This window comes from Schistocerca piceifrons, chromosome 4, assembly GCF_021461385.2.
Source record: "Schistocerca piceifrons isolate TAMUIC-IGC-003096 chromosome 4, iqSchPice1.1, whole genome shotgun sequence".
Classification (NCBI taxonomy): domain Eukaryota; kingdom Metazoa; phylum Arthropoda; class Insecta; order Orthoptera; family Acrididae; genus Schistocerca; species Schistocerca piceifrons.
This window is the reverse complement of record NC_060141.1, coordinates 641,026,127-641,049,149: the sequence shown is the minus strand read 5'-3', so window position 1 is coordinate 641,049,149 and position 23,023 is coordinate 641,026,127. Positions and strand designations below refer to the sequence as shown.

At 43.1% G+C, this 23,023-nt stretch overlaps 1 protein-coding gene and 1 non-coding gene across 2 annotated transcripts in view; both read left to right on the top strand.

The window, feature by feature from the left end:
• Positions 1-20,485, top strand: part of LOC124795986 (peptidoglycan-recognition protein SD-like) — a 28,463-nt gene extending 7,978 nt beyond the window's left edge. Inside the window, exon 3 of the mRNA XM_047260066.1 lies at positions 19,214-20,485. Within this exon, the coding sequence (XP_047116022.1) occupies positions 19,214-19,695 (482 nt within the window). The 3' untranslated portion in view covers positions 19,696-20,485. The remainder of the gene's footprint in view (positions 1-19,213) is intronic.
• On the top strand, positions 15,848-15,919 carry Trnat-agu. The gene has a single exon. It is a non-coding gene; the product is annotated as a tRNA-Thr (tRNA).
• Positions 20,486-23,023: the final 2,538 nt, after the last annotated feature.

Here is a 23,023-nt window from a genome sequence, read left to right as displayed (position 1 = left end):
TCTGCGTGCTCGCGCGGACCTTAGACGGTATTAGGCAGGTGTACCAGTTTCTCTGGCTCTTCAGTATATAAGAACTACACAGTCAGAACATGGTATTCAAAAATTACAACTCATGACATAACCTATATCGCTCGTGCATTAAATTACATACCCAGTATTTCGGAGTTGTTATACATGCCCTGGTACGTCTACGCCTTTTGTTAGGGCTCTTGTCACAGTCCATTAAAGACTACTTTGTACTGAAGGGTTTTGCAGGGAACACATCGGTTGGCTCTGTGGCGCGCGCTATATCAACTACGTAATACGTTACCTACATAGGAAAGCAATTAAGGTCGCTAATAAAATTTAAAAGTTGCAAAGGAATAAAATAAGATAAAATAATATGCAGTTAAGATTATTGATGTTGCTGTACTGGCCGACTGCCACATTTAACGGTTAACATTTGAAGACAAAAAAATGCCAAATTGACTCCTTGTCATCGAGTTATTTTCTTAACCTTTAAAATGGTTCAAATGGCTCTGAGCACTATGGGACTTAACTTCTGAGGTCATCAGTCCCACAGAACTTAGAACTAATTAAACCTAGCCGGCCGGTGTGGCCGTGCGGTTCTGGGCGCTTCAGTTTGGAACCGCGTGACCGCTACGGTCGCAGGTTCGAATCCTGCCTCGGGCATGGATGTGTGTGATGTCCTTAGGTTAGTTAGGTTTAAGTAGTTCTAAGTTCTAGGGGACTGATGACCACAGATGTTAAGTCCCATAGTGCTCAGAGCCATTTGAACCATTTTACTTAAACCTAACTAACCTAAGGACATCACACACATCCATGCCCGAGGCAGGATTCGAACCTGCGACCGTAGCGGTCGCGCGGTTCCAGACTGTAGCGCCTGGAACCTTCGGCCACTCCGGCCGGCTAACCGTTAAATGCATAAGTAAAGTCAGTTTCATAATATTTACAAAAAAACTAGCAAAACATAAAGTAGACTGTTGCCGTTGGTATTGATTTGAATGGTTTAGGGCGTGGCGTCTTTGATTAGTAATCTAAAACTCGGGGTCCCGGGTTCGAAACCCGCCACCGCTTAAATTTCGATTAGTAGTCAGCATTGGCGGTCGGAGACTTCCGACATAAGACGTCACCCTCATTCTGGCAACGGACAGGGCTGAGGGACAGACAGAGGCTCAGGGCACCCTCTTGTCCATGGGGTGGGAACCTGCCACTATAGGCGGAAGAATCAGCAATGATTAACGGCATGAGGCTCCAGAGTTCAATGGAAACAAATGCATTGAAGATACATGATGCGTATCCACAGGAAATGTGGCGTGTAATTTAAAAAGTAAAGTGATCGCTCCATTGACAAAAGATTCCGGAATAGTGCCACATTCGGATTTCCAGGAATGAATTGCCAAGAGGGAGGTTACTATGAGAAAAATATTGAATAATCAACGAGTCGGGGCGTGGAATGTCAGAAGCTTGAACGTGGTAGGGTAGCTAGAAAATTGGAAAAGGGAAATGCAAAAGCTCTAGATATAGTAGGGGTCAGTGAAGTGAAGTGGAAAGAAGACAAGGATTTCTGGTCAGATGAGTATAGGGTAATATCAACAGCAGTTGGTATGATGTGAGTAGGAAGGTAGGGCAGAGAGAGTCACATCATCCACAAAATTCCGAAGACTGCAATGGCTGAAAAGTGTGAGAATTATCTCACAATCAGCTCATGCATCCAAATTGCTGAGAAGAATAATATGCAGAAGAATGGAAAAGAAAATTGAGGTCGTTTTAGATGACGATCACTTTGGCTTTAGAGAAGCCAACGTTGCAGTTGATAATGGAAGCAAGACTACAGAAGAATCAAGACACGCTCATGGGATTTGCCGACCTGGGAAAAGCGTTGAACCGTTTAAAATGGTGTAAGATGTCCGAAATTCTGAGAAAAATAGGGATAAGCTATAAGGAGAGACGGGTAAATATAATTTGTACAAGACCCGAGAGGGAATAAGAGTGGACGACCAAGAAGGAAGTACTCGGATTAAAGAGGGTGTAAGACAGAGATGTAGTCTTTTGCCCCTACTGCTCAATCTGTACATCGAAGAAGCAATGATAGAAATAAAAAAAGGTTCAGGAATGGAATTAAAATACAAGGTGAAAGAATATCAGTGATACGATTCACTGATAACATTGCTATCCTGAGTGAAAGTGAAGAAGAAGTACGGTTGACACCAGTAATCCTTTCCCTTTCCTTTCCTTTCTTTCCCCCTCCACTTTCAATTTAAATATAATATATCACACTGCCGATTCCGCGCGGACATGCCTGAAAGAACAGACACCACGAATTCATATAAAACATAGAAGTGAATTAGAAACTAAATAAATAGAAACTGCAGGGAAGCCGAGGTGAAATGGCTGCAGGAAAAAAAAATGTGAAGAAATCGAAAAAGAGATCGTCGTCGCAAGGACTGATACTCCATACATGAAAGTCAAAACAAGCTTCGGTGAAATTAAAAGCAAATGCAGCAGGTTAAGGCTGCAATGGGAATTCCGCTGCTAAACGTAGAGGAGAGAGCGTATAGAATGAAGGAGTACAATAAAGTTCCCTACGAGGAGTATCAATATTGTCTGGTGGCATGATCGAAGAAGAAATGGGAGACAATGTGGAATACACGTGAGAACCAGTATTCGAGTGAGTTTAGCAGAGCTTTGGAAGACTTGCGATCAAATATGGCAACAGGGATGGATGACATTCCATAGGAATTTTAAAAATAATTGGGGGAAGATGCAACCAAATAAAATTTCAAGTTTCTCTATAGAATCTATGACCCTGGAAACATGATAGACTTTCGGAAAAAACCGTCCACACAATTCCGAAGACAGCAAGGGCAGATAAGTGTGTGAATATCGCACAATCAGCTAAACGGCTCATGCATCTAAGTTGTCGACAAGAACAATATACTGAAGAAAAGAGCATTGCGGTTCTTTAGCTGACGAAGCTTGACTCCAGGAAAGATAAATGCTCCAAACAGGCAGTTCTGATAGTGTGCTTGATAATTTGTCTCAACCAGAGGCTTCGTCGACTCTGTGACGGTCTTGGCTGCAGATTTCTAGACTTGCGCTATTGGGTAGGGAATTGTAGGATGCCCCTAGATAGGTCAGGGATGCACTACACAAAGGAAGCGGCTACTCGATAGCAGAGTACTTGGGGCGTGCACATGGGGGTTTTTTAGACTATGCGGTAGTGCGAGGTGTCCTGATGAACACTCACCAGTCGACGTGCAGCCAGGGAAATCAGGCAGGGAAATCAGTGTAAAGACACTTCAGCTATCAAGATATTAGGAGTAAATTTTCAGAGTGTTCGGAATAAAGTCCCTGAATTTACTGCCCTCCAGGAAGCGTGTGGGGCGCAAATTATTCTCGGGACTGAGACCTGGCTGAACCCTGAGATAGGAAGTTCTGAAATATTTAGTGAGGGTTGGAACGTGTATCGGAAAGACAAATTAGACACCGTAGGAGGTGGTGACTTCATTGTTTTTGACAAAAATATTGTGTCTACTGAGGTCGAAGTAGAGTGTGATTGTGAAGTTACCTGGACACGTTTCACAGAGCTTGGGGAAATAAAGTTAATTGTGCGGTGTTATTACCGGCGAACAGGTTCCACCGTGACAGTTATAGATTCATTCAAAGGGAGTCTACATTCTGTATCGCAGAAGTACCCGGATCACGCTATATTAGTCGGAGGCGACTTCAACCTACTTAGTATAGACTGGGATGTCTATAGATTCATTACAGATGGTACAGACAAGTCGTCGTGTGAATTACTTTTGAACACGTTATCCGAAAACTGTCTTGAGCAGCTAAATTGACAGCCAACGCGTAATGGAAATATTTTAGATCTGCTAGCCACGAACAGACCAGACCTCATCGACGGTGTCAGTGTTGAGGCAGGGATTAGTGATCAGGATGTTGTCATTGCGACTATGGTTACGAAAGTTAAAAAGTTGGTCAAGAAGGCTAGGAGAGTATTCTTACTAGAAAGAGCAGATAAACAGTTGTTAGCATCCCACTTAGTAAATGAATCGACTTCATTTACTTCTGGTACGATGGACGTGGGAGAATTATGGGCAAATTTTAAACACATTGTAAATCACGCATTGGAAAAGTATGTGGCGAAAAAGTGGGTTACAGACGGAAAAGACCCACCGTGGTTTAACAGCGTAATTCGGAGAATTCTCAGGAAGCAAAGGCAGTTGCACTCGCGGTACAAGAAAGATCGAGAGAATGAGGACAGGCAAAAGTTAGTAGAGATTCGTGCTGCTGTAAAAAGAGCGATGCGCGAAGCAATCAACCACTACCACCGTCATACCTTAGCAAATTATCTTGCTGAAAACCCAAGGAAATTCTGGTCTTACGTAAAATTGGTAAGCGGGTCGAAGGCTTCCATCCAGTCACTCACTGATCAGTCTGGCTTGGCAACGGAAGACAGCAAAACGAAAGTTGAAATTTTAAATTTAGCATTTGAGAAATCTTTCACGCAGGAGAATCGTACAAACATACCGCCGTTTGAGTCTCGTACAGATTCTCGTATGGAGGACATAATGATAGACATCCCTGGGGTTGTGAAGCAGCTGAATGGGTTGAAAATAAATAAATCGCCAGGTCCTGATGGGATTCCAATTCGGTTTTACAGACAGTACTCTACTGCATTGGCTCCTTACTTAGCTTGCATTTATCGCGAATCTCTTGCCCAACGTAAAGTCCCGAGCGACTGGGAAAAAGCGCAGGTGACACCTGTATATAAGAAGGGTAGAAGGACGGATCCTCAAAATTACAGACCAATATCCTTAACATCGGTTTGTTCCAGGATTCTCGAGCATATTCTCAGTTCGAATATAATGAATTTCCTTGTGACAGAGAAGTTGCTGTCCATGCATCAGCACGGCTTTAGAAAGCATCGCCCCTGCGAAGCGCAACTCGCCCTTTTTTCACATGATATCTTGCGAACCATGGACGAAGGGTATCAGACGGATGCCATATTCCTTGACTTTCGGAAAGCGTTTGACTCGGTGCCCCACTGCAGACTCTAACTAAGGTACGAGCATATGGGATTGGTTCGCAAGTATGCGAATGGCTCGAAGACTTCTTAGGTAATAGAACCCAGTACGTTGTCCTCGATGGTGAGTGTTCGTCGGAGGTGAGGGTATCATCTGGAGTGCCCCAGGGAAGTGTGGTAGGTCCGCTGTTGTTTTCTATCTACATAAATGATCTTTTGGATAGGGTGGATAGCAATGTGCGGCTGTTTGCTGATGATGCTGTCGTGTACGGGAAGGTGTCGTCGTTGAGTGACTGTAGGAGGATACAAGATGACTTGGACAGGATTTGTGGTTGGTGTAAAGAATGGCAGCTAACTCTAAATGTAGATAAATGCAAATTAATGCCGATGAATAGGAAAAATAATCCTGCAATATTTGAATACTCCATTAGTAGTTTAGCGCTTGACACAGTCACATCGATTAAATATTTGGGCGTAACATTGCAGAGCGATATGAAGTGGGACAAGCATGTAATGGCAGTTGTGGGGAAGGCGGATAGTCGTCTTCGGTTCATTGGTAGAATTTTGGGAATATGTGGTTCATCTGTAAAGGAGACCGCTTATAAAACACTAATACGATCTATTCTTGAGTACTGCTCGAGCGTTTGGGATCCCTATCAGGTCGGATTGAGGGAGGACATAGAAGGAATTCAGAGGCAGGCTGCTAGATTTGTTACTGGTAGGTTTGATCATCACGCGAGTGTTACGGAAACGCTTCAGGAACTCGGGTGGGAGTCTCTAGAGGAAAGGAGGCGTTCTTTTCGTGAATCGCTACTGAGGAAATTTAGAGAACCAGCATTTGAGGCTGACTGCAGTACAATTTTACTGCCGCCAACTTATATTTCGCGGAAAGACCACAAAGATAAGAGTGATTAGGGCTCGTACAGAGGCGTATAGGCAGTCATTTTTCCCTCGTTCTGTTTGGGAGTGGAACTGGGAGAGATGATGGTAGTTGTGGTACGAGGTATCCTCCACCACGCACCGTATGGTGGATTGCGGAGTATAGATGTAGATGAAGATGGACGCCAGAATTAAGAAAAATAAAGACACATCCGTAGGATTTGTCGACTTAGAAAAAGCGTTCGACATTGTAAAATCGTGCAAAGTGATCGAAATTCGGAGAAAAACAGGACTAAGTTATAGGAAAAAACGTGTAGTATACAATATGTACAAGAACCATAAGATTGGAAGATCAAATGCGAAGCGCTCGTATTAAAAAGGGTGTGATCCTGGGATGTAGTCTTTGGCGCCCCATTTGTTAATCTATACATCGAAGAAGCAACGACGGAAATAAAAAAGATTCAAGAGGTGGATTAAAATTCATGGTGAAAGGATATCAATGATAAGATTTGCTGATGACGTTGTTAACCTCAGTGAAAGCGACGAAGAATTACAGGATCTTTTGAGTAGAATGAACGGTCTAGTGAGTACTGAATACGGGTTGAGAGTACACCGGAGAAAGACGGAGTTTATTATTATTATTAGTGTTATTAATCGTATGGCAGTTTACATATTATAAAACGTAAATTTTCGCGGCCAGAAATGACACAATTAATAAAATGTTCCGGGATATTATGCCGTGTGCGAATGGATTTCACCTTAAAAGCCAACGTTTCGTCCCCAACTGCGAAGGACATTTTGAAGGGGGATCGTAGCTACTTGGAATGTTCGATTCACGCCCTGGCTCTCTGCTGGCTACAGCAAGATTCCTCTTCCGAGTGCTTCCGCGCAGTGGCGCGACGTCATACGTTTTGTGTGCTTGGGCCACACGGTTTACCGAAAACCCACGCACACAGACCGTTACCTACACAGGGTTCGAACCACCATTCACAACAAAAACGATGCATCATCACAACGTTGGCGGATAGAGCTAGGGAAATCTGCGAACCAGAGCTGTTTGACGGAGAATTAAAACATCTCACCAGTGCATTCCTCAAGCTTGGTTATTCGTTCGCTGAGGTGAAAAGAGCGTTAAGACCACCGCGTAGAAATCATAACGGAAGCTCAAGCGCCTGTGCCATCGGTAGTTTTCCTGCCGTTGCCGTTGCTGACAGCATAGGAATAATCATTAAAAAAGGAAACATGGCGGTAATGTACAAATTCAGCCGGAATATACAAGATCACCTAAAATTGGCCAAGGATACTCGCCAACCGCTGGAAAAAGCAGGAACTTGTAGGATTTCCTGTAGATGTGGGGTTGTGTACTACGTGGGTACTACAAAAAGAACGGTCAAAAACGACTAGAAGAGCACAAGGGCAATTGAAAAAGAGGGCAGATTGACAGATTAGCTGTTGCGGAACGTGCTTTGCAGCCAGGATACCAACACATTCATTTGATAGGACTCAAGCACTGGCAGCCACAAGCGGATACCATGAAAGGTTATATGGAGACGCCATAGAGATTGTAAAACACCCCAGGAATCTAATAGGAAGGAGGAATCGTGAAATTGAATGACTTCTGGATTCCTGTGCTGAAGAAGATGTGAAGCAGTCTTCCATCACGGGATGATAGCAACAGCGAACGATGGTAGTCGACAACGCCAAATGCGCTCGGGTAGACAAAACATGTGACGTCACGCCACTGCGCGGAAGCACGCGGAAGAGGAATTTTGCTGTAGTTAAGAGCGAGCCAGGGTGTGAATCAGATAGCGAAAGTAGCTACGATCCCCCTTGAAAATGTCCTCCGCAGATGGAGAGGAAACGTTGGGTTTTAAGGTGAAATCCATTCGACCACGGTAATAGACTGGAAGATTTTATTAATTGTGATTTTACACATTACTTTAGAATTTCAATGAGGATTAGCAGGCATGAGCATAGCGAGTAACTTAACGTCAAAATTGGTACCCATGATGAAAATGACGCTAAGAAGTTCTGCTGCCTCGGAAACAAAATAGCGTGTGGCAGACGAAGTTGGACATAAAGCTCAGACTACCACAGGTAAGAGGAAGTCTGTTAGTATAAAGAAAAGCCTTAATTTGAGGAAGATATTTCTAAGAATGTACATTTTCAGCACAACATTGTATGGTAGAGAAACTTGGGCCGTGTGAAAAGCGGAAAAAATGAGAATCCAAGGATTCCAGATCTCGTGCTATAGAACGACATATTAGATAAGGACATATAAGATAAGTAATGAGGAGGTTCTTCACAGAATCGAAGAAAAAAGGTACTTATATGAAACACTGACAAGAATAAGGGACAGGAAGACATGACGTGTTAAAACAGCAGGGTACAATCTCTATGATACTTGAGGAGGCGATGCAGGGTAAAAACTGTATGGAAAAACAGATATTGGAATACATACAACACGTAATAATTGAGGGCGTGTGGTGATAGTGGTACTCCGAGATGATTAGGCTGGCACGACGAAGGACTTAGTGGCAGGCCGCATGAAACCCGTCAGAAGACTGAAGACTTAAAAAAAAAAAAAAAAAAAAGCCTACCGACAATGTCTGATCAATACACTACTGACTAATAACTATCGTAACTGAAGGCTCTGAAAAAAGAATGAGAGACAGTCACTGTAAATAACTTTTAAAGTTTGTATCACCCATTAACGACAGGAATATTTCCTGGTTCAAACAGGCATGTAGTGTAATTAAACGCAAAACCCCTCCATCCGTAATGTTTCAACCGCCTTTTGTTTCTGTTGCTAGTAAAATGTGATCTACTGATGAAGTTTACAATGTATTATCGTAGCATATATTGCTCAGGCGTCTTCAGGCATATCAGAGACGTAGAACAGTTTCATTAACGTTAAATGTACTAAAAATTATTGTTTGAGGGCTTTGGCAACAATTCTGAGAAATAGGAAATGTGAGGGTGCAGCTCCCAAAAAAATAAAAAATTGCACTTCAGACTTGAATCCTTTTCCAGACTGCAGAATCATTTTCACCAAACACTGGTCTCCAGGAAAATTGTAGTCACTAACATTCCACATAAGTTGTGAAAAGTGGCTAGCGTTTTGGCGATTCCATTTTGGTGTCTTGGTGTGGGAAGGTATGGTCAGTTGGCGCATAGAGCTTCTCATCTTCATCGTGGTTGGAAGAATATCCCAGAGGTACAGAATGAGATACTTCACTTACTGCGCCTGTGGTCTAAAAAGAAAAAAGGTAGCGTCTTTGATATCAGTAATCAAAACGTCCTCAGTCCTCGGTTCGAAATCCGCACAGCTTAAGATTTTCTGAATAAGAAGTCACCCTCATTCTGCCAACGGCTTTATCAAAGCGGGCGGAGGAGCGGGCAGAGGTTCAGGGAACTCTCTTTGTCCTTGGGGTGGGAAAGGAGAATCAGCAATGATCAACGGCATGAGGATGCAGAAGGCAAAGGAAACCATTGGATTAAAGACACTTAACGTGTATCCACAGAAATATGGCATGTAATTCTAAAAATATAAAGATTGAATAATCAACGAGGATAACATTCTACGAGTTGGGGCGTGAAATGTCAGAAGCTTGAACGTGGTAGGGACGCTAGAAAATCTGGAAAGGGAAATCCAAAGGCTCAATCTAGATGTAGTAGGGGCCAGTCAAGTGAAATGGAAAGAAGTAGGATTTCTGGTCAGTGAGTATAGGGTAATATCAACAGCAGCAGAAAATGCTATGACTGGAGCAGTATTCGTAATGATCAGGAAGGTAGGGCAGAGTGTGTGTTTCTGTGAACAGTTCAGTTGTACGGTTGTTCGTATCAGAATCGATAGCAAATCACCACCGACAACAATAGTGTTAGATTGCATCATGGTCAGACAGATATTCCTAAATCTACGAGGTGTAAGATTTGTCTGATGGAAAAGAAGAAGAAACAAGAGTCGATTAAGTAGAGATAGAGAATCCAGTATTGAAATCAGAATCCAAACAGCTTTGGAGGAGTTAAGATCAAATAAGGCAGAAGGGATAGATAACGTTCCATCAAAATTTCTAAAATCTGTGGGGGAAGCGGCAACAAAACGACTATTGACTCTGGTGTGTAGAATGTATGAGTCTGGCGACATACCACCCGAATTTCGGATAAATTTCATCCACACAATTCCGAAGAATGCAAGAGCTGACAAGTGCGAGAATTATCGCACAGTCAGCATCTCATGTATCCAAGTTGCTGACATGAATAATGTATAGAAGAATGGAAAAAAATGAGGATCAGTCAGGGGACGGTCAGTTTGGTTTAGGAAAGGTAAAGGCACCAGAGAAGCAATTCTAACGTTGCGGCTGATAATGGAGGCAAGACTAAAGAAAAATCAAGACATGTTTATAGGATTTGTCGACAAGGAAAAAGCGTTTGACAATGTAAAATGGTACAATATGTTTGAAATTATCAGGAAAATAGGTAAGCTATAGGAAGAGACGGTTGATATACGACTTGTACAATAGTCAAGAGAGAATTATAAGAGTGGACGACCAAGAAAGAACTGCTCGGATTAAAAAGGGTGTAAGACAGGTATGTAGTCTTTCGCCCCTACTGTTCAATATGTACATCGAAGAAGCAGTGATGGAAATAAAAGTTCAGGAGTGGAGTTAAAATGCAAGGTGAAAGGATATTGATGATACTATTCACTAATAACATTGCTCTCCTGAATGAAAATGAAGAAGAATTACATGATCTGCTGAATGGAATAAACAGTCTAATGAGTACAGAATATGGGCTGAGACTAAAAAGAAAAAGACTAAAATAATTAGAATTAGCAGAAATGAGTGCAGCGAGAAACTTACCATGCGGATTGGTGGTCACGATTTAGACGAAGTTAAGGAATTCTGCTACCTAGACAGCAAAATAATCAATGACGGACGGGACAAGGAGGACATCAAGAAGGAGACTAGCACTGGCAAAATGTCCATTCCTGAGCAAGAGAAATCTACTAGCACCAAACATAATCCTTAATTTGAAGAAATTTATGAGAATCTACGTTTGGAGCACAGCATCGTATGGTAGTGAAACATGGACTATGGGAAAACCGTAACAGAAGAGAATCGAAGCATTTGAGATGTGGTGCTATAGACGAATGTTGAAAATTGGGTGGACTGATAAGGTAAGGAATGGGGAGGTTCTACGCAGAATCGGAGAGGAAAGGAATATGTGGAAAACACTAACAAGGAGTAGGGACAGGACGGTAGGACATCCGTTAACACATCATGGAATGGCTTCCATGGTGCTAGAGGGAACTGTAGAGTGCAAAAACTGTAGAGGAAAACAGAGATTGGAATGCATCCAGCAAGTAACTGAGGGTGTAGGTTGAATTCCTACCTGTGCACATTGTGTTCCTCTGTAATCTGAATTTTTCTCTTGTTACGCATCCACCACATGAACAGATTAGAGAGGCCTTGAATCCAATACAATGGATTTGGAATAATTTGGGCCGACAAGCAGCAGCCCAGTGATTGTTTTCAAGAATTCATCCATATTTTTGCACTTCTGTATTTCAGGCATAGGATTGATTGGCAAAAAGGCTGTTGTACCATATTTACTATTTTTTATGAGGATGGCAAGGATGGCATCAAGTTATATATATATATATTGCTAATAGTCTGTTTCAGAACGATTCTAGTGAATAGTTGTGGGTACCATAACGTTTTAAATATTTTGTTCAAAATGTTCAAATGTTTGTGAAATCTTATGGGACTTAACCGCTAAGGTCATCAGTCCCTAAGCTTACACACTACTTAACCTAAATCATCCTAAGGACAAACACACACACCCATGCCCGAGGGAGGACTCGAACCTTCGCCGGGACCAGCCGCCCAGTCCATGACTGCAGCGCCTTTGACCACTCGGCTAATCCCGCGCTGCAAATATTTTGTTATTAAGCTTTTCTGTAACTGGGCCAGACTGCTGTTCAGGAAGTACGCTTCAGTACGCTTCACTGTGTCTAAATTGGTTTACCTTCCGGCATAATTACGCACAGTTTGAATAGTAAACTACCGGTTTATGGCGTCGACGACCGTCTTCAGATCATAAGACGGATGCAGTAGCTCTCCCTAGTCTCTGAGAAAACCACATTGTAACTTGCAATTGTGGTAATTGTGTTGGGAGAATAGACTATTTACGAAAGTAACATTTCAGCGTTTACTGATGTCTCCACATGAACCAAATTTTGGACAGTTACGGAATAAAATATACACATGCAAACCACCACCTCCCGGCCCCCTCCAGGTCTAATAAAGAGAGAGATTAAAGTGCTAGATAGTTGCCAATCTACATATCTGCTCAAGAAACCGCGCTAATTAAGCTGTCCGCAATGAAATTAGTAAACGCTAACTATCTGCCCAACAATGGATCAGTTGGCGGGAAGTAATCATAAATTTTCGTTAGTTAGGTAAAGGGATGACTAAGTATGGAATGAAATTCACAGGTAAAATAAATTCCCGAATTTATTAACAAAAATTTGATTTACTTCAGACATTGTTAAATAATTCAGTAACAGCTTATTCTAGATGGAACAGACAGTAACAATAAAACGAAGAAAAAGAAAACTGAAATGACATACGGTTGGTAAAGTTTAGGAAAGAAGACCACTTGACGCTGAGTTCAGCTCCCTAACTGAGCCAAATCGCGACACTCCTACAGTGATTGCTTATCATGCTTAGAATAGAAGTTGTGCACAGTGCCTGCCCCAGTGACCAAGCTGAAACTAATCGCGAGGTGATGGAGAGTTACTAAATTCATCGAGATCTATACTGCTCTCTCATTTTGCATTTAACTGTGGAATTCCCGTTACACTCTTAATATTAGCACACTTCCTTTTAATTTCATTGAAGGTTGTTTTGACTTTCCTATTGTAACACTACGCTACTGCGCACGATACTTATTAAAGCCTGTACTATGGTAAGTTGACGGGCTTCACCTTATAAGAAAGGATTTTGGTATGTATGTTGACCGCGTGTACCAGAATGGAGGCAAAATCAGACTTTTACCCACTCAGTAACAACAATGATACGTCAAGCAAGTCTGAAGTGCAACTACACGTTAGGACGGACAAGAAACAACACAGCAGATGCTACCAATTTGTTAATAAAACGGTCGCCAGCCTAATTAGGTATTAATTAAGTTTCTTCCCTGTACAAGCTGAAGTACGTGTATTCAAAACAACACGTAATAACACTGCATAATATGGTAAATTTTAGAACCAGAAAATCTACTGAACTAATAATTTCACTTTCTGTACTAATATGAACAAGCCATAAATACACAACAATACACTAGAATGTTTACTACAAACTTCGTACAGTCTATTGATCTGATTAAAATCGGGCATAGGTTACCCTAGAAATAGCACTTTCCAAACACACATACAGTGTCAATTTTGAAAAAGGTAAAACACTAATAACTTTTGGTTTTATCTTGACTTTAACTTTGCTGGTCAAACCAGTTCAGTACATTTCAGAATTTACATGAATGGAAAAGAAAAAGGGGGGGGGGACCCTGAAACTGTTATGATCACTGTACTGAAATTTTTGATTATCGAAATCGTTAAGCACTCAAGATTTCCAATATATGAGTTACTACTCTTTTTGTCTTATTTCTTGCTCATTTAACTACCATTATTTTTGTCTCAAATTAATTAGCCTTCATTACTAAACCAATTTCAACATTATCTTCCAACTTTGTCAGACCTATATTATTTACCTATATATTCATTAACAACAAAGTTCCTTAAACATCATTTTAACATAGATAGGTCTGCAGGGAATTATTATTAACATAAACTTTAAATCTTCATCTCGGGACACTCGGATTGCACAACATGTGGAAAGGACCCTGTCTAGGTTAGTGATGAGGATAATTAAATGATAGGACAGTTCTGGCAAAAGTTAAGTTGTTATTGAACAGTAAGGAACAAAAGTAACACTGGTCCACACGAATACAGTACTAAAAGATTCAACCTGTTCGTATCGATGCGGCGGTTGGCGGGCGGCGAGATGGCGAGGCGCAGAGCACACATACAATCACAGCTATGGCTCTTGATGTATCGGCACTTTACTTCTTCATAGCGTCGCAATATTTTTCCATTTAGTGCCTATGTAATTTTGCCATGCTGTATAGTCGTCGGAAACGGCACATCCGAGGCTCAATGAAACTACGTCTTCCAGGAGAGCCTCCTCGATCCAGAACGTGTTAGACCGATGCCCAACTCCGACTACTACTGCTGCTGAGCCCGTTATGCCGTGCAGCGCCCGTGTGCATTTTCCCGCGCTCGCCTGCCATCCACCTTTTACCGCTCCCCTACAGACAGAGTATTCACCCGAGGTTTTGCATTCTACATATCCTAATACATTGCCTACGTATGGACCAGGCACATAATTACAACTTTAACATCTTACAACAGTATCAACATTTCTTACATTTCCATTTTGTTATAATATTGCTTGCAATTGGACATAAACATTAATATTCACATCGAAAATTGTTTACAGTTTCTTTAACGTAATGGCATGAAACAAAAAAGAGATGAAATCAGAACATCGATTACACTAATTTATCGAAAATCAAAAGAAATGTAAATTATTATATGTACAATAGTATAGCGTTGGTGTTGTTACACTATATACTGAGTCAGCCCGCCCGACGATCATTTCCATTTAAATTTCTTCACATTTCTCATGCAGCCATTTCGTATTAGCTTGCTGCAGTTCCTATTTATTATATTCCTCAGTGACTTTTATTTCTGTATGCCTGAGTTCCCTGAACATTTTTGTTCTTCCATCATTCATCGATCATCTGCAGTGTTTCCCCTGTTGCTAATGGTTTCTTTACAGTTATCTTCTTTATACCTAAGTTTTTCTTTCAAACTTTTGTGATTGCCCTTTCTAGAGATATCCATTCCTCTTCAGCTGAACTGCCTACTGAACTGTTCCTTATCGCGGTATCTGTAGCCTCAGAGAACTTCATGTATATCTCTTCGTTCCTTAGTACATCCGTAGTCCATACAGATATACGAAGTGTAAAAATTAGTAAACAGAGCTACCACGTCTTGCAGCTACAGTACCTTCAAACTAGCATTCAACAAGTGAAAACTGAGCTTGGATGACAGATATAGGTATGTCATTCCATGCTGTTTCAGCTCTATGGCAGCATTCTGCTCAGTGATCGAATGCCTGTCTCTCATCATCACATGTTTTGAATGGATGACAGATCTGAAGAACATGTCGGCCAGGGCAACAGCTGAACACCTTCTGTATTGATATAGGTCAGGAAACTACAGGCCGTTAAGTGGTAATATTGTTATGAGACAGCGTCACAGAGACCTCGAACACAAAGCTAGTGCCCTTAACGCATCAGAAAGGTAACAGGTACTGGCCGAATTATCGCCTAAGACAATGGAACTCTATACTACCACGCCGTCCTGGCCCAGTATATCCTTTGTTGTGACCAGGCGAAACTACTTTCGTCTGGCCACAACTGTGGTTTGGTTGACTGCTCTGGAAGAAGACTCATCAACTAGAACACATGACATATTAATTCACTTTATTACATAAATGTATAAAAAAATCTACTTAACTTTGAGGCTTTAATCACGTGTATAGACTGAAGCGGCGAGTGAAAATTTGTACCAAGGCTGGGAATCGGACCCCGGTCTCCTGTTTACTCAGAAGGTACATTAGCCACTAACCCACCTTGACACAGCGGTTAACACAACTGCATGGATTACCCTGGCATGCTTCCCACCTCGATCCAAATTTTCACTGTCGCAACAGTCTATTTTAAATTCTCCCTTACGCAAGAACAGAATCTGGATTGAGAAGGCAGGCGTACCAGTATAATCCATGCAGTGATGTGATCTGTTGTGCCAATGTGGCTTAGTGGCTAAAGCACCTGCCTAGTAAGTAGGAGACCTGGGTTCGATTCCCAGTCTTGGTACAAATTTTCACTCAACGCTTCAGTGTATATACATAAAGAAAATCATATCTCTATGCGACCAGTAAAGTCTCTGAAATTGTGTAATTTCATTTGTATTTGATACATTTCTGTGTCACAGGAGTACTGCATAATGTACAGCTCTTATGGAATAGCAAAGCATCACTTGATGCACTAATTAACAAACTGTTCTCTTATAGCAAAATGTTCCGCATTTAAATGAACACGTCAATCAGAAAGTTTAACTTTCACGTTGGTCCTATAGTATGATGATGACTCCTTAAGATGAGGTCACGAACTAGTCAGAGCTCTTGCTAGTTCAATACTATATTGACCTCAGTGTGAGGGCGCGACTTCGCTGAGAGAGGAGGTGTGCTCTTCAGGATTGACTCCCACACATCGTTGCATTTTGTAGGGAATCCTCGCTAATGTCCGTGGTGTCTATTGGGGTTGCCAACTTTGGTGTGGCAATGTGACCTCTGTAAAATACCACATCCGTGACAATTGCAACCCGGCAACTTTTGTTCTCGTCGGAGCCTGTGCATATAGATGTATCGATCGTAATGCTGCAGTCAGGACTTGGAATCTGAGAAGCCACTCCTGTGTCCAGCGCTGACGAAAGTCGCACCACTGTCAGACCGCCCGTCTGCTGTTGCTTCAAAGGCAGTCACAACAATGGTGGCCATGCTAGCAGTCTTTAGTGCTCTACACGGAATCATACAGTCTGTGCGGAATATCGCTTCCGGACTTTTTTTGGTACGATAAAAGTGTAAGTGTCTGTGTAGATACCTGTCTTGCTGCAAACGAGCCCAATGGCTGACCCAGACTATGTGACGTGGTTGTACTGTCTGTTACAGCTCAGCGATCACTATTTCGGTGCTGTCTGGCGCAAGCCATGTAGTGCTGTTTAGATCCTAGCACGGCGTTGAGTGTAGCGCTGCTAAACCTATCTATTCTACACTGACGGAAAAAATCGCAACATCAAACAATAAGTAAAGCAGGGTAGTGAAATTTTTAGAATAGATTTCTCTGGGTGACACATTTAAGTGACTAACATTGCAAGATCGCAGGTTAACATAAGCGCGAGGTAAGTTATTCAAAATGTGAAATTCTGGTACATGAATAACCGGTGAAACCGCCAGAGTATCGAAAGCAAGCATCTAACCGTGCATGCATTGTTTTGTACAGGTTCCGGACGTCAGCTTGAGGGATGGAGTTCCCTGCCTGTATCAGTTGGCCAGCCAATACAGGGACGGTTAATGCTGTTTGTGGAGCACACTGGAATTTGTCTTCCGATAATGTCCGATATTTGCTCGATTGGAGACAAATCTGGTGATCGAGCAGGCCAAGACAACATTTCGATACTCTGTAGATTATGTTAGGTTACAACAGCGGTATGTGTGCGAGCATTATCCTGTTGCAAAACACCCCCTGGAATGCCGTTCATGCATGACAGCACAGCAGGTCGAATCACAAGATTGACGCACAAATTTGCATTGAGGGCGCTTGAGATAACTACGAAAGTGCTTCTGTTTTCATACGAAAATGCACCCCAGACAGTAACTCCAGGTGTAGGTCCAATCTGTCTAGCATGCAGACAGGATGGTGCTGGCCCTCAACTGGCCTTTTCGTAACCAACACGCGTACATCACTGGCACCGAGGCAGAAGCACAACAGACCTCTACCCTGCGCTCCAATGAACTCTCGCTTGACACCACTGAAGTCGCAGATAGCGGTGGTTTGGGGTCAGCTACAGGGCGTCTGGCTCGGAGCTGTCCGTGAAGTAACCGATTTGTAACGGTTCGTTGTGTCACTGTGGTGACAACTGCTGCTCAAATTTCTGCTGCAGACGCAGTACGATGCGTGGCAGCCATATGCCGAACACGATGGGCTTGTCTCCAGGTAGCGCCAAGTGACTTTCTAGAGTCGAGTCTCCTTGTGACTGTTCATTATCGTGATCACCGCTGCTAGAAATCACGTACAGCGTCTACATTCCTGCCAAGTGTTTCTGCAAAGTCACGGAAGGAACATCCACCGCCTCGTAGCCCTACTACAGGACCTCGCTGAAACTCAGTAATGTGTTGATAACAGCGTCTTTGTCGCCTTAAAGGCATTCTTGACTAACGTCAACTTACCACGCCAGATCTCCAAGGTAACTGACGCTTAAGATCTCTACAGCGTGTATTTAAAGCAAACCTGATTTTCATCCTCATAGTGGCGCTAATAGCGTCACTCTTATGCGGTTGGTGCGAAATTTAAATAGACACATCTCTCAGATGTAGAAACACGCAACTCCTTCTTTGTGTTGCGATCTTTTTTTTCCATCAGCGTATATCTGCAGGAGTGCCGAGAGATTCTGACAAAAACAAACAACAATATTATAGAACGATAAACTGTAGTCTCAGTAGCTCATTATCTTGCCGCTATTAAATTGCGACTCATTCTGATAGACCTCTCAATTTTTTAGCCAAGGCATAACATGATCTTCTCAAAAACAGCCTACATTCACATGCAACTTTTGAATAAGAAAGCGTTCCTTGTATATTAAATGCAGAAGGCATTACTTCTTTTTACTTCGTACAGTTACACTCAACCCTAATCATTTGCGTATGCAAGCATATAGTGCGTGACAGTTTAAAGTTTGTTGAGTGCCACCATCGTGGTGCTGCTTTTTTAATGGACAAAAAATGGTTCAAATGGCTATGAGCACTATGGGACTTAACAGCGGAGGTCATCAGTCCCCAAGAACTTAGAACTACTTAACCCTAACTACCTAAGGACATCACACACATCCATGCCCGAGGCAGGATTCGAACCTGCGACCGTAGCGGTGGCTCGGTTCCAGACTGAAGCGCCTAGAACCGCTAGGCCACTCCGGCCGGCTTTTAATGGACAGTCCGCTCCGATAGCTGAGCGGTCATTGTGACGCACTGTCATCCTACGGGCCCGGGTTCGATTCCCGGCTGGGTCGGGGATTTTCTCCGCTCAGGGACTGGGTGTTGTGTTGTCTGCATCATCATTTCATCCCCATCCACAGCGCAGGTCGCCCAATGTGGTGTCGAATGTAATAAGACTTGCAACAAGGTGGCCGGACCTGTCCCGTAAGGGGCCTCCCAGCGAATGACACCAAACGCTCGAATGTATTAAGACTTGCAACAAGGTGGCCGGACCTGTCCCGTAAGGGGCCTCCCAGCGAATGACGCCAAACGTTCATTTCCACTTCCATTTAATGGACAGCAGAGTATTTTATTAATTTTGGAGTGTGAACATACACTGATAGAGATGCTGATTTTCCAGGTCACACCAGAACAAAGGAAGCTACAGGTGCGGAGGGTGAGCGCCGTCAGATGCGCAGCCTCCAGAACTTCGAGGTCCATTGCCGCGGGCGGGCGGACCTGCCGTTCCACTTCGTGGTGGCGCCGTCTGGCGCCGTGTACGAGGGCCGCGGCTGGGAGCTGGCGGCAGACCTCAGCCTGGGCGTGGAGACGGACGCTCCAGAGGACTGTGGCGGCCGCTGCCTGGTCGTGGCGCTGATGGGCGCCTTCTGCAGACGCCTGCCGACGCCTACCGCGCTCCACGCCTTGGAGACCCTGCTGGCGCTGGCGCAGGACCGGGGGGTCCTGGCACAGGACTACCACCTGGTGGGCCACTGCCAGCTGGCAGGCACCATCAGCCCGGGCGGGGCGCTCTTCTCGCTCCTCAAGCAGTGGCCACGCTGGACCGACCGACCGTTTGGAGATGAAGATCGCGACGCTGAAGAAAGCGACCATGTACAGTGACAGTGACTGCTCGTGTATTGACTCGTTCTGATTTTCTGATGCTGCTTAATAGAACAAACCTTCCGTCTAAATCGTGACAATGAAACAGTTAATTTTCTCAAGCAGATCGACTAAAAGGATACTGGACAATAGAATACAAAGTAGCTCTTCCAGTTGTAATAACTCTGTAGCTGAGACTGTTACATCTACATCTGCAGGGTGTCCCAGAAATGTTGCGACAAACTTCTAGGGGATGTGGGGCACATCACAAGGATTGAGAATTGCATAGCAACGCCGTCATATTCCGCTAGGTGGGGCTCTACACAAGAGTTTTGGCACCCACACTTACCGGCTTTATAGAGCCTTGATTTCTTTCTGTGGTGAGCCAAGAAATCTCTCATGTATCGCAAACCTGTGGAATCTGAACTGGATCCCGTCGCTGCTACAATCAAAGAAACTGCCGGTGTCTGGTGTCCGGCAGTCAATGCTACGTCGATGTCTGTGTGCATGGCGTCTGATGGTGCGAACTTCGAGCATCTGTTGTAACATCAGAGCCGTATTCATTTCGTACACCATGTGTACTCGTTATGTCCAATAAATGTTTCAAGTGAACCTCTCTCAGATCTTCGGCCTCTGTTGCTACTTACCCCTAATGTTTGCGGTCATGGGTTCCTACGCAATTCTCAATCCTTATCTTGTGCCCCACATCGTCTAGAAGTTTGCTGCAACATTTCTGGGACATCTCGTACATCTAGAAATACACTCTGAAAGTTACCTAATCGTGTGTGTTGAAGGGTCCACCTCCCACCTCCCCCCCTCCCCCCCCCCCCCCCCCCACACACGCACACATTCACGTTCTAGTTGTGAATGGTGGCTGAGAACGATTGTTGGTAGGCTTCCATGTGAACTCTAATATATCTTCTTTTATCTTCATGGTCTTTCTGGGAGGTGTACGTGGGAGTTAGAACTATATTGGTTGACTTTTCTGCGAATGTACGCCATCGTCAATATTATGAAAATGCTACCCGCCTTACAAAAGAGACGTTGGGTCACGTATACGAACAGCTGAAAGACTGCTCTCCATTAAGCTTTTGGCCAAAAGGCTTGTTTCGAAGTATAAAAAACACACAAATTCACAAAAACGTGTGTGTGTGTGTGTGTGTGTGTGTGTGTGCGAGAGTTATGATTCTGTGAATGTGTGTGTGTTTTCTTCTACAGAAAAAGGACTTTTGGCCGTAAGTTTAATGTATACCAGCTCATCGTCTCCTCTACACGGTGAGTAGCAATCTACCATTTTCAAAATGCTGTCGTTAATCCATTCTGGACTTTCCATTGTTTAATGTACACTTTCAGAATTTAACAGTACACTACATTGCAGTATACGACTCCTGCCTAATAACAACTGGCACTAGTGTTGACTAAGCTTCTCCGCGATACATTTGATATTACCTTATTACATGACGCAGAGACGAGACGTGCTACTCTTTTTTGGGTCTTCTCTGTTTATCACTCCTGTCTAGTAAGGGTCACAGACTGACGATCAGTACTGAAGTATCGGTCGAACGAGATATTTGTAAGTTGCCTCCTTTCTGATTGGACTACAGTTCCTTTCTTGCAATGAATCTTACAAGCGTACTGTAAGAACTTCGCCGCATCGCTTTGATTCCAATTGGCAGGGTGTGTAGGGCACGACTAGAACATATGTGAACGGGAAGACGCAACACTCAACCGCCAAGAAAATTGATTTCGAAAATTTTAGGCTTCTCATCTAAATCTGCATGGTACTTTCTGTTGAGCTGTTGTTGTTGTTGTGGTCTTCAGTCTTGAGACTGGTTTGGTGCAGCTCTCCATGCTACTCTATCCTGTGCAAGCTTCTTCATCTCCCAGTACCTACTGCAACCTACATCTTTCTGAATCTGCTTAGTGTATTCATCTCTTGGCCTCCCTCTACGATTTTTACCCTCCATGCTGCCGTCCAATGCTAAATTTGTGATCCCTTGATGCCTCAAAACATGTCCTACCAACCGATCCCTTCTTCTAGTCAAGTTGTGCCACAAACTTCTCTTCTCCCCAATCCTATTCAATACCTCCTCATTAGTTACGTGATCTACCCACCTTATCTTCAGCATTCTTCTGTAGCACCACATTTCGAAAGCTTCTATTCTCTTCTTGTCCAAACTAGTTATCGTCCATGTTTCACTTCCATACATGGCTACACTGCATACAAATACTTTCAGAAACGACTTCCGGACACTTAAATCTATACTCGATGTTAACAAATTTCTCTTCTTCAGAAACGCTTTCCTTGCCATTGCCAGACTACATTTTATATCCTCTCTACTTCGACCATCATCAGTTATTTTGCTCCCCAAATAGCAAAACTCCTTTACTACTTTAAGTGTCTCATTTCCTAATCTAATTCCCTCAGCATCACCCGATTTAAATTGACTACATTCCATTATCCCCGTTTTGCTTTTGTTGATGTTCATCTTATATCCTCCTTTCAAGACACTGTCCATTCCATTCAACTGCTCTTCCAAGTCCTTTGCTGTCTCTGACAGAATTACAATGTCATCGGCGAACCTCAAAGTTTTTACTTCTTCTCCATGAATTTTAATATCTACTCCGAATTTTTCTTTTGTTTCCTTTACTGCTTGCTCAATATACAGATTGAATAACATCGGGGAGAGGCCACAACCCTGTCTCACTCCTTTCCCAACCACTGCTTCCCTTTCATACCCCTCGACTCTTATAACTGCCATCTGATTTCTATACAAATTGTAAATAGCCTTTCGTTCCCTGTATTTTATACCTGCCACCTTCAGAACTTGAAAGAGAGTATTCCAGTTAACATTGTCAAAAGCTTTCTCTAAGTCTACAAATGCTAGAAACGTAGGTTTGCTTTTTCTTAATCTTTCTTCTAAGATAAGCCGTAAGGTTAGTATTGCTTCACGTGTTCCAACATTTCTACGGAATCCAAACTGATCTTCCCCGAGGTCCGCTTCTACCAGTTTTTCCATTCCTCTGTAAAGAATTCGCGTTAGTATTTTCCAGCTGTGACTTATTAAACTGATAGTTTGGTAATTTTCACATCTGTCAACACCTGCTTTCTTTGGGATTGGAATTATTATATTCTTTTTGAAGTCCGAGGGTATTTCGCCTGTCTCATACATCTTGCTCACCAGATGGTAGAGTTTTGTCATGACTGGCTCTCCCAAGGCCATCAGTAGTTGTAATGGAATGTTGTCTACTCCCGGGGCCTTGTTTCGACTCAGGTCTTTCAGTGCTCCGTCAAACTCTTCGCGCAGTATCTTATCTCCCATTTCGTCTTCATCTACATCCTCTTCCA